Genomic DNA, 13,112 nt, shown 5'->3' on the forward strand with positions numbered 1-13,112 from the left:
ACAGATTGAATAAGTATGGTTAGAATTTACAACTCTTATGCACCCTTTTCTGATTTTAAACCATGTGGTATGTTCCAGTCCTGTTGTCACAAGTGCCTTGCACAACTTCTGCTTGAAGTGTTCCCAAGTGTTCTGGTATTCTTGTTCTTCTCAAGACTTGTTATCCATAGTTTCTTATCCACAAAGAATGCCTTGGCATAATCAATAAAATACATGTAAATTCTTTCTGATATTTAATTTGAGCCAAGATACATCTGGCATTAGCAATTATATACCTTGTTCTACTTCCTCTTCTGGATCTGGCCTGAACCTCTGGCAGCTCTCTGTCAAAGCACAGCTCAACAATCATCGAGGATCTTCAGCAAGATGTCCTTGAACAAGTATCAATGACATTGTTCTGCAGTAAGCACCCTGTTTCATCAGCTTTCTTTGGAATGTGCACAAATATAGACTTCTTCCAGTAAGTTGGCCAAGTAGCTCTCTTTCATATGTCCTGTGGTTTACTGACATTGTATTAGAGTTTAAATTCTAGTGTTAGGTTTACAGAAGGACAGATAACAAGGAAAGCCCCAAACCCATTTGTAGAGTCCTCAAAAAGATTAAGGCTACATAAATTCCTTCTGCCCATTAACCAAGGATATAAAAAGTCTTGCCCTCATTCAGAGTACATTGGAAAAAGGATTACCTCCATCCCGCTTACCGACCCAGAAAGAAGCAGTCTCCTTTAGGGTCTTGTCTGAATGTGTCCTTGATTCCTTGATGGAAACTGCCATACTGGGGTCAAGTAGTCATGAATGATGCCCTGACTGTTTTGATTGGCTGGACCTGGACCAATCTTGGGAGCTCTTCTATCTAACATAATGTTCATGTCCCAATCATGCCTGTTCCCACTTCTGTAGTCCCACATGTACATGTGTGTATTGATCTACCATCAACCATGGTTTTATGAGCTTTCTTTACTCGTCATGTACTTTATAACTCACTGAATCTCAGTAAACCCTAGAACATGATTATAACCTCCTGTTAATGCTATCCCTCATCAGGATGATGTGTCTTTGCTATTGTCTTATCTTTGACCTCTTTAAGACTTAACTACTGTTTTCTTATTTTAAATGTGAGATTTAGATTCTCTTTTATACCCTGAAACAAGAGTCTAAACAACAGTCTATTCCAGTCTTTATGCTTATTAGGAGTTTTACTGGGAGCCTGACCTAATTCAAATTATTCTGAAAATACATAAAAATCATATGAAGTTATTCTGCAGAGAAGCTGCCTACTTTTATAAAACCTGTTACATGTATTATCACTTAAAATTGAGATTGATGCATAAAGTAATCAGAAATCTGAGATATTGTATTTTTGTATTAGTTTAAAATTTAAAAACAAACAGAAAAAGATTGGTGCTAGAGGATGTGTGCAAATGCTATCTGTTCATTTGGTAATTAACATAGATAATTAGATATCTTAACTAAGAATTTTATACATAATCTTTTAAAGTTCCAAGTTATGCATGACCCCCTGAATATTTTGTAATAGAAAAATTTTAAAATCTGAATCATAGTGATCCTATTGGACAGAGTAAAACTGCCCATATAGGTTTCTGAAACTAAATCTTTATGGGAATAGAAAGCCTCATTTTCATCCCACATTTTATAATAGGGTGATTGTTAATTACATAAGGCATTAGCTAGATATGTCAACTTATCTGTTTTCCATGAGGTGTGCCATCCCCTCCATAATATTTTTATCCAGGTACTAGAAATTATGGTCTTCATCGCGATCATGTCAGCTAAGTGAAGAGTTATTGTGTTTGTCCGGGTGGACTAGAGAAACAAATTCAAAGGCACACATATGTGTGCAAGGGAGAGTTTCATATAAAGGAGCAATTGTATATTGAGAAAATATCCGAGCCCAGTCCACATCAAGTTCATAAATCCGCTATTGTCCCATATGTCGATACTTGTCCATAAATTCCTCTTCAGACTCATGGCACCATGCAATAATGCCCAATGCAGCAAGATCACAGCAAGTGGCTGGAAAGCCTTGTGGATCCAGTGGTGGTAGAAGTATCTCAGCATTGGCACCCACCAGCGCTTAAAGCCTCCAAATGTGGTTATTAAGCTGCAACCTGATTGACTGGCCAAACTCCACCACTTCACACTTAAGTCTCAATTACCTACCACAGCTATTTTTAGGGGTAAACACTAAAAGTAGAACCCAGGTTGTATAGTGGGTATGAGGTGGACAAAGACGACAGTTTGAAACCATTAGATGCTCCAAGGGAGAAAGATGAGACTTTCTCCTCTTTTAAAGATTTAGAGCTTGGGTCACCCACAGGGGCAGTGTTTCTCATTCTTAGTGCCATTATATGCCAAAATAAACTCAAAGGCAGTGAGTTTGCATCTTAATTCTAAATGTTTTTATGTAAGTATTTTCAAGATCTAGAAAAGCACTGTGAAATTTGGGAGGGACAATTAAGTGAATCAACAAGGATACTGATCATCCAATAAGAAGATCATGAGAATTTGAGAATTTTTTTTTTTTACATTTCAAAGGAAAGGAAATAAATCAAGATAGTTAGTCTGCTAAGGTGACAACGCAAAACAATATCCGACCTTCCGAATCAAGATGAAATCCCAGAGACAATGTCAAAACAATATTTAAAACCAACAATATATCGCTTCTTGGCCTTTTGGTTAAGATCAAGTGTAGTAAAACCAAAAACATGAATATAAGAAGGGGGATGTTTGTATCAAATCAAGCAAGACACAACCAATTTCTGTAAGTCCCAAATAATCATATGTTGAATAGGTATCAACAATATATCATAATTATAAAGAAAACCAGTTATGTGCATGATGCTTCATATGTAAAAGAGCTAACAAAAATTTGCATAGAATAAAATAATACTCTAGGTTTATGTGTGTGCATAGAATACATCCTATTAGAAAACTATATTCTATATACTTTGTTACATTGTTAATATATAAACACATATTTTATAAAGGAGACGTGGTGTAGAAGGGCACTGAGCCAGTAATGCAGATTCTATATATTTGTAGATATAACATATTAATACTACACTATGTATTTGTATCCTCCCTTGTCTGTCAGATTGCCATACATGGGGGCTTCTTGTTGATATGTTGATGGAAGTTACGCCATTGGTATTTCAAATACCAGTAGGGTGACACTTGTTGAACAGATTTTTTCGGCACTTTCAGACTAGGAACAAAGAAAACAAATGAGGCCACTGCAAATGTTACCAATAGCAACAAAAGGCTGCCTGATCTATTGCCGGAAGATGAGCCCCGCAAGTTGGAAGGCACTCACAATGAGAATCACTCGCAGTAACATGGATGGAGCAATGCTGTTCATCATTTCATTTGCTGGTGATGCTCAACTCAAAATGCAAAAGAACGGCAGCAAATATCCAAAATCAGTATTTAGAATGTATATTATATGAATGTAGGAAAGTTGTCAAAAGTTACATGCATGCATAAAGATGACTATCTCAGGTATTGATGAACTGAAATAGGCTGGCATTTGGCCATTCTGAATTCGACAATCATATGGTTTACTGTCCCCAAAATGACAAATTCAGGAGGAATGACCACATATTTATCATCAAAAAGAATATGTCAAGATCTATCTTTAAAAGCAATGCTCTCTCTGCCAGAATAATTTGTAAATGCCTACAAAGGAAACCAGTGAGCGCAACTATTACTCAGCTGTATTCACCAACCACTAACTGACGAGAACATTGAAGAATTCTATGAGCTTCTTTAGTTTGAGATTGACCACGCCTACAGTCAAGATGCATTAATAATTACAGGTGATTGGAATGCAGATATTAGAAGCAAAGAGGAGAGATCTGAGGTTGATACATATGGCTTGATTTAAGAAATTTTCTGAGGAAAGCTCAAAACATTCAAAAGGGGCATAGAGAAGCAGCTACTGTGTACATCCGTCCCTGGGGTGATGTCCAGTAATATGGCCGGGGCCAGACTAAACTCAGGGATACATATGGTAGCCCACTAAAAGGGGGTAGGGTGGGGGGAGACATAGGTAGCCGGGGGAACAGGGCACTAGCCCACACAGGGGGAGGGTGTTGATTGTGTCTCCACAGGGAAAGAGGGATCAGACTTCAACCCGGTGCTCCAAGAGAAGGGCACAACACACTGACATGAAGCAGGGAATCGACAGAGGCCTGAAGGGGCGGCTCCATTACCAACTAAGTAGACAGCACTACCCTCCCCTAGAAAAATTCCGCCATCCCCCAAAAAAATTCACTTTAGAGGACAGCACTGAAGCTACAGCTCAAGGAGCGAGAATTGTCTGATAAGAGCATACAGAAGCCAATGAGGGGGGGGGGGGGAGGAGAAAAAAGTGAAGCACACCCTGGCCCACCAAGCCCTGAGGACAATGTTTCTGCTCAGAGCAGCAATGCACAGATGCGACCAGAGCCGGCCCATCATGGGACACAGCGTTCCTCATTGACCCATAGCACCAGAGGGGACAACACTAGAGACACACAGTGGAACTTGTGCCCGCCCTGAGCCGACTACACCGAAGGCAGCCACTGTATGTACATGTATTTATAGGTTTGGTATTAAGGAAACAGATGGACAGTGGGCCCCTACACAACTTCTCCCTCAACACAAGAACACTTTATGCTAGCATTTCGGCACTCTGAGATGCTCACCTTCCTGGCACGATCACTGAAGACAACGGGTGCACAAGCAAATGTGGTGAAGAAAGCTGATGGTGCCCGCTATCAAAATATATAGCATCTGGGGTCTTAAAGGCTTAAAGATAAATAGGTGGCCATCTAGCTGAGAAACAACAAAGCCCACATGGAAGAAGCACACCAGTCTGTAGATCAAAAGGTGTCGAAGGGATCAGGTATCAGGCAACAAAGACAAAAAAAAGTCATAGCATTGTGAATGAAGGGGTGTGCGGAGTGGGGACCCAGGGCCCATCGTGGGAAATTGGAAATTCCCTTGCAGAAGGGCCGCAGGGAGGAGACGAGCCAGTTAGGGTACAGTGTAGCAATGATGAGACATACAATTTTCCTCTAGTTCTTGAATGCTTCCTCCTCCCCACTATCATGATCCCAATTCGACCTTACAAAAATGGCTGGACTGGAGGATGTACACTGGTACAGATAGGAATTGGAAACACAGGGAATCCAGGACAGATGAATCCTTTAGGACCAGTGGTGAGAGTGGCTATACCAGGAGGGTGGAGAGAAGGTGAGGGAGAAAGGGGGAACAGATTACAAGGATCTACATATAACCTCCTCCATGGGGTACAGACAGTGGAGAAGTGGGTGACAGGAGACATCGGATGGTATAAGATATGACAAAATAATAATTATTTATAAATTATCAAGTGTTCACAAGGGAGTAGGGAGCAAGGAGGGAGGGGAAAAATGAGGAGCTGATACCAAGGGCTCAAGTAGAAAGCAAATGTTTTGAGAATGATGAGGGCAACAAATGTGCTTGACACAATGTATGTATTTATGGATTCTGATAAGAGTTGTACAAGCCCCCAATTAGATGATTTTTTAAAAAGGAGAAATTAAGCTAGAGATGCCGCGGCAGAATTTTGAAAGACCAACTATTTCTAAAACAAAATAAACTTTTTTTCAACAACTTAAATGACAACTATATACATGGACCTCACCAGACGGACTATACAGAAATGAAATGACTGTATCTGTGGGAAAAACAATGGTGACAGACACTAGTTATCACCAGTCAAAAGAAGGTCAGGGGCTGATTGGGTAACAGACTCCCAATTGCTGGAGTACAAATTCAGCTTGAAAATGAAGAAATTTAAAACAACTCTATAAGAGGCAAAATGTGACCTTGACCATATCCTACCTAAATTTAGAGGCCTTCTCAAGAAGAGCCTTGACTCCCTGGAAACTGGTATGACATAAGGAAACAAAGGCATGATGAAAACAGAAGGTCATTAAAAGGACAGGAAACAAAGAAAAGACCAGCGTGGATGCCAGGAGAGAAACTTTCTCTTAGACATAAAGTAGCAAAAGCACATGGAAGAGGCCGCTCCAGAATACTAAGTAAATCATCGAAACACAATTTGCAGAAACCTGGAAGAATATATTTAAGAACAGACTCAAGATCATACAGAAAGGAAATCATTTACTTAACTTATGTCCAGCTGGAAGAACTAAAGAAAAAAAACTAAGCCTCCACTTGGAACATGGAAGAATCCCATGGGCATGTTAATAGGACAGCCTGGTCTCTGGAAAAGGGCGTCATTCTTGGTAAAGTAGAGGAAATCCTCAACAAGATGAGCTGACACAGTGACTGCAGCAATGGGAGCAAACATGAGAAACATTGTGAGCACGGTGCAGGTCTGGGCGATGTTTTGTTCTGATGTGCATGGTGTCAATATGAATCAGAATGGACCTAACAGCAGCAGCCGAGGCCAAAATAGTGGCAGATACAAGAGGTTTCAAAATGGGAGGAATAAATAGGGTCACTGTACCAAAAATAATTGGTCAACACTCAACTATTTCATATTTATGAGCTTCTGATATAGAAGGAAGAAAGCCAAGCTACATTAAAAGTATTAGTGAACAACAGGTCGCAGGAATTGACAGAAATCAATTGAAAGCTCTCAACTAACTGACATGGCAATAGAAATACTCATTAGTCAGTGTCAAGAAGTTATGACGCATCTACCTGTCTAAACAACTGGAAGAGATCCAGGTTTATCTGTACCTAGCAGAATTTTCTGATGGACGTATTCACTTGCATACAAAAATCTTAAATGATTTTAGTGTTATTTATTACGACAGGGACTCCGCAGAACATTACACATTTTTAGGAACGTCCCTAACCCGCTGTGAGTCCTTCAGCCAAGTGTTTAGAAGGAGCCCTGTTGCATAGCGGTGAAAAGTTTGGCTGCTAACTGAATATATGAGGCCCCAATTTCTCACGTGCTTTATAGGAGAAAAGATCAGCCTATCTGCTCCGACGAAGATTTTAATCTAGGAAACCATTTGGAGCTGTTCAACCCTATCCTGTATGGTCACTAGGAGTTGGAATTAACTCAACAGCAGTGACGGCTTTGGTGTAAATTGAAGTAGGAGCCCTGGTAGGATGGTGGGTACACTTTGGGGGCTGCTACTTGGAAAGTTGGTGGTTCAAACCCATGAGGCACTCCAAAGGACGGAGATAGAGCTGTCTGTTTCTGTAAAGATTTACAGTCTTGAAAACCCTATAGTGCAGTATACTTTGATGCATTGGGTCACTGGGTCAGAATTGACCTATAGCAATGAGTTCTAGCATCGGGCTGTCTCTCATCTGTCCGTCTTTCATCAGAAATTATGTATGACAGTTTTATGGTAGAACTGAGGGTTCACTCTCTGCACTGTTTCTGTTTGATTTACTTTTTTTTAGGAAGACATGCAGTCTATTCCCATAAAAATATCTAGCCTTGGAAACTAGGGATTAGTTCTATTCTGTCTATGAAGTCACTATGAATTAGAAATGACTTGAGGGTAGTGGGTTTGGGGGGGGGGTGCTATGTTAAAAGATGATTTTACTATGTATCAAATTAAGCTAATTGTAAAAATGGAACTTTAATTTTGCCTATCTCTAAATACTTTATAAAATATATCTTGACATATGTCTGGAATTTTTATTTGAAATAATATTTAAAATAGTATAATTATACTAAATATAATTTTAGGAGATTTTAAATTATACATTAATAAGACAATATTATATTTTTATATCTTACAGTCCCATTTTTAAAGTCCCAGTATCTTATTTTAAAGTTTCAAAAGCTTCTATTCCATTTAAGGCTTAGACCCTTATGAAAACTGGTCATTGTTCCCAAGGAAACTTACAACCCACACAAACAGACAGAGATGATACAGATATCATTACTTGGGGCATGTGGGGCTTTTGAAAAACTATCACTTAAAAATTACCACTCCATATCAGTTTATTACATCATCGATTCTCTTAAACTAGCAATGTGTCTTCTATTTGTCTCTATAGCTATCCTTTCATCATTTTGCATGATTCTAATAAAGTCATTGTCACTTATATTATTTCTCCTGTTTTTTTTTTACTAAAAACCCTCTTTGTGTATATGGATCTTCTGTTTTACAAATCACTTAAACTTTGCAATTATAATTACAGCAGTTGGAAGGGTTTTCTTATTTTAGCGTTGTGATTTTGCATCAACCTAAACCATGTGTCCAGCGTACACTAACTTTCTCATGAGCATTATCAAACTCCAGTAATCAACCGAGGATATGAAACATTCTAAACTGTTTTGCTAAATGTGTTAATATCTGGGGTTTTTTTAGAGATAATTCAAAGGAGATATAAAGCTGACACTTAAAGAACAGGCGTTTGCTTTTCATGATCACACGAATCTTCTTTTTTTAGTGATGTTGTATTCTTTTTCCTTTTGAGGATTCTATAAGCTTGTAGAAAACATGTATTAGGTTAACATATGACTAATTACTTTCCACGAACATTAAATGTACCAATTTCCATTCAAGTTGAAGTATAAAAGGCCCTTTTAAGCTGTTTTTTATCATTGGCCACAGTTTAAAACTCAGTCAATTTATAGGTTTTTCTGGGTGGTATTCAGTTACTAGCTAAAAGGTTGCTCATTTGAGTTCATCCAGTGGTGCCTCAGAAGAAGGAACTGGCAATCTATTTCCAAAATATCGTTTATAAAAAAAAACCTCTATGAAGCATAGCTCTTTTCTGAAGATGGAGGGTTACCAGGAAGTGTGTGATCTCATCCCCTGCCTCACCTTCTTGACGATCAGAGGAAAGCCATGAATGCCCAACCTGCTAGCCAGTGAATCACACAGTACCAAGCAGACACTGGAAGCCTACAAATGATAATTTCAGAGGTGTGCACACACAGGGACTGTGGGCCAATACCCTGAATCCTCTCGGATGGGGGTGCACACAAGTGCAGACAGCACACTAGCATCCTGCTGCTTCTGAGATCCAGTATGCACAAATAGGTGGAACATCAGCTAGGCACCAAGTTCCTACTGCTTCTACGGATGCGCACTCCCCCAGAGCATGACCCCGCACACGCTGCAGTCCTTTCAACAAAGAACCAAGAAATACAGACAACGACTGGGTATTAACACATTTGACCGCATCACCTGGAATCCAATGCAGCAACAATAAGCTCAACGATAAAGAAAACTTAGAAAATGGAAATTAGAGAACTAGACACATCAATCTGCAAACAACTTCAGAGAAAAAGAGAGAATAAATGATATAACTCCAGATTTTCCAAATGGCGAGGAAGCCAATGAAAGAGTAATATCCAATATACTATTTAACTTAGACATGTTAAAATAAATTACAGGTTAACCACAAATAAAATTAATAAATCTTCTATCCAAAAGAAGAAAACCACAAGAATCAGTAAACGCAAAATCAATAACAACCTACCCCAAAAATGAAAATCTGAGAACAAATTGACTTAGCTGAGGGAAAATATAAAGAACAAACAAATCATCAAAACTACATTAAAAAACACAAAAGAACGATAGCAACAAATTCAAACTTAACAATAATTACACTGCATGCAAATGGATTACATGTACCAGTCAAGAGAAAGAGAAAAGAGACCTCCTATCCATTGATTTTTATTTGTCCTGTGACCTTGCCCTCCCTTTCTACATCTATTGTTTCTGTACCTCATCAATCATTTTTCTATGAGTTAATAAAAATCCTAAATACCCTATACTTATTTCTAACACCTTATCTTTCTAATACAGATAGAATCTGTATAGCTAAAAATGTACACTCCCCAGTCCAAACATCTATCTGTTCTTTCTACAGGATGAAACGGATTGCCTAGTCCTGACATGCCAAGCCCAATGTGGCCTCCATCATCCTATAGGTTTACCTTGTATTCAATCATTTCCTCTCCTAACGTTTCTCTTAGGATGCAATCATAATTTCTTCTATTTTTTTAGCTTTCTCTCTCTTGACCCCATTCAACATGCCCTCGCCCCCACACACAACTTAATCCACATAATTTTTATGCTACTGTTAAAGTTCAACTCAAAGCTAGGTGAATTTTTCATCTTTCTTCGAGAACCTTAGGAAAAAGGTATAAATATTTCACAATATACTCCTTTATCATTTGTTTTGGTCACAACTATTCATACATACTTCTGTTTCTACCACAAAACTTAAACATTCCTTGAAGGTTGTGGGCATCACCTCCTCATTTTTGTATCTACATTTCTGGTACTCAAAAGGTATTCCATAAATATGCACAGTTGTTTCTTTGTGAGTTATGAACATTATACACTTTTATTAATGTAAGACTGACTTTGGACCTTTGCTAATATCCTGCTTTTGAAAAGGAGTTTATTTCTAAGATCTTTCTTCTGAGTTCATGTTAATGAAAGGGGAATGTTGACTAAATTCATAAAAACAGCATCTGCGACTTTGGGGAAAAGCATTAAGGCGTATTATCTCAGCCAGACTTCTCTCACACAAGTAGGCCTCTTGACTACAGATGGAGCTTAATTGCTCCTTAAATACATCTAACATTTATGCTTCTACAATATTGCCCACTAGCCATATAGCACTTCTGTGGTAGTTTACTTACCAAATTCATCAATTTTACTATGAATTCTTATTCATATTCAAGAGTCAGGACAGAAAAAGCACAAAATCAGTTGCTTGTTCCTAAAGGCCATAAGTAAGTACTAAGTTCAGCACTTTGCCTTTTCAGGAATGAGGTGAAATAATAAGGTCTATGCTGAAAATTCAGTCTAAGAATAGAGCAACCTGTAAAAAAAAGTACAGACACATATATCCATCTGGAGACTTCACTGAGGCTCCCTCCTGTCTAGGGAAAATATGTCATTATGTGTTCCATTGTACCAAGGACAGACTGGCCCTTTCCAGACACTTACCCTCTGACAGCATGAATAAGTCTCAATGATGGATAAGCAGTTCGCACTTTCAGTTTATTCTTAAGGATTAATGCATTAACCCACTCCACGTGCTTCTCTCCTCCTTTGACCATGAACGCAGGGATCCAAAGGACACTGTCATTCAGCATGGAGAGCCTACGCACAAATTTTTCTCTGTCGCTCTCATTCCGAAAGCCTCCGAAGGCTCTTTGTACAACGGATGGATTCATGGTAATAAAATCAGATTTCGTTCCCACGTCTGCAGCAAACTCAACCACAGGGGCTAAATTACACCTAAAGAGGAAAACAACACAAACAAGCACACAAAAAAGAAAAAGAAATATGAAACCTCTTTACTCATAATACTGTCTGTCTGAAAAGACGAATGGAACACAAACAAGAAAGATATTTCACACCAGGTTGGGGTTGGAGGTGTGAAAAGATAATCTGCCTAGTAAAATTACATTTCACTAAGTGCTCACGCATTCAGAAACATTGTTTTCAATAGGAATGTGTACCCTTTGTGTGGGGTTCAGTGTGTCACTGATATTAATACAATCCATTGTCTAAAAATACTTTCTGTTGTATCATCAAAACACGTGTCTGGAATTCTGAATAGATGAATTCACACGGGCTCTGCTGCCATGCAGTCCTCTCCCACTGCCATCATGTCCACTCTGACTCACAGAGACCCTCTACAGAAATTTCCATGCTGTGCAGTTTTATGGGTGCAGTTAACTGTAACTTTCTCCCAAGGACTGGCGAGTGGGTTTGGACCGCCGACCTTCCAGTTACTAGACAGTGCATGGTGGCCATACATTCCACTAGGGCTTTCTAGTTATGCAGTCAGGACTATGAACCACCATTCTTGTGTGAGTAAAATGCTTCATGCCAGAGTTTCTAATCTATACCACTTGTCAAGCTTAAGTCATTTGGACAACTTTATAAATTGATGTAACTGAAGAAGAATTTCTTGCATTCTGAGGCTAAGGGAAAGGAACAATTCCTTTTGGCATTTTACACAAAGGTATTTGTAATATCTGTAATACTGGTTTAAGTGGAAACACAAAGTTAAAAAAACAAACACAATAAAAAACAGTCGCATCACATTTAATGTGTGTTTTTGAGATCTTGGGCAATGTAAAAAATTCTTGATGCTCCTTTGGAGGACCCCTAAACCCAGAGTGTGTGTCTTCCTTGCAGGCACGTGCCTGCTAGTCTGAGCAAGCCTAATGCCATAATAACATTTTAAAAATTATTTTATTGGGGGCCCCAACAGCTCTTATCACAATCCATACATGCATCCATGTCAATGATATTTGTACATAAGTTGCCCATTTCTACTTCAGCCCTTGGTATCAGCCAACCCCCAAGGGAGCTAGCTAAGTAGAATATGTTGGCACCTTAATATGCCCAGCAAAGCTCCCGCTGGTACCTTGCACCTGTACTAACAACCACTGCTTATTTGGCTTTTGTAATCAGCTAACCCTCTTTCTGCAAGAACCCTAAGTAACAGCATCTTGTGGTTAGACACTCTCAAGCTACAAAGGTGTGACCGAAGTGTAAAGACAGCCTGGGGAGCAGCACAGGGTGGCAGCGAACAGGAGGCCCATAAAGTCCCAGTCAGGCTGTCGCCGCAGCCAGCTAATGAAAGCTCACCTTTGGGACATCTTGAGTTTTGAGTAGTCTCGCATTCAGTTTCAGTCCCAACATGTTGGAGGCCCCAGGGGGACTAAGACCCTTGGCTCACAGACCCCCTCGGGTGGTTGGGTCCTCCAGAGGGATGCGCACGCTAAAACGTTCCACGGCCCCAGGACAAGTTCAGGCTCACTGGCTACAACTCTGGACGGAAGCAGGAGCCTCCTTAAAAAAACACCTCTGGAGGTAAGACCCCATTGTGGCATCAGGATCAGGTGAGGATGCGGGGTTGGAAGCAACAATGACCCTCAACTTCATGTGGGGATCAAGATGCCAACCTGTGCACACTGTTTCTGTTGACTGTGTCTATTTCATCTCCTTGCCATTGTCTGTCCGTTGCTTCCTTGGCTTTCAGGTCTCTTCATGGGCAGCTCATTGTCAAAACCCGATACCCCCTTCACCTGTATTTTGTTTCACTGTAGGTCTGTTTATTTCCCTGGACAGGAGAACCTCT

General features: G+C 39.5%; 1 protein-coding gene across 1 annotated transcript in view; it reads right to left on the reverse strand.

The window, feature by feature from the left end:
- ST8SIA4 (ST8 alpha-N-acetyl-neuraminide alpha-2,8-sialyltransferase 4) overlaps positions 1-13,112 on the reverse strand; it is a 142,388-nt gene that overhangs the window by 49,592 nt on the left and 79,684 nt on the right. The window contains exon 4 of the mRNA XM_075541313.1: positions 10,961-11,254. Within this exon, the coding sequence (XP_075397428.1) occupies positions 10,961-11,254 (294 nt within the window). The remainder of the gene's footprint in view (positions 1-10,960; positions 11,255-13,112) is intronic.

Source organism: Tenrec ecaudatus, chromosome 2 (assembly GCF_050624435.1).
Source record: "Tenrec ecaudatus isolate mTenEca1 chromosome 2, mTenEca1.hap1, whole genome shotgun sequence".
NCBI classification, from domain to species: domain Eukaryota; kingdom Metazoa; phylum Chordata; class Mammalia; order Afrosoricida; family Tenrecidae; genus Tenrec; species Tenrec ecaudatus.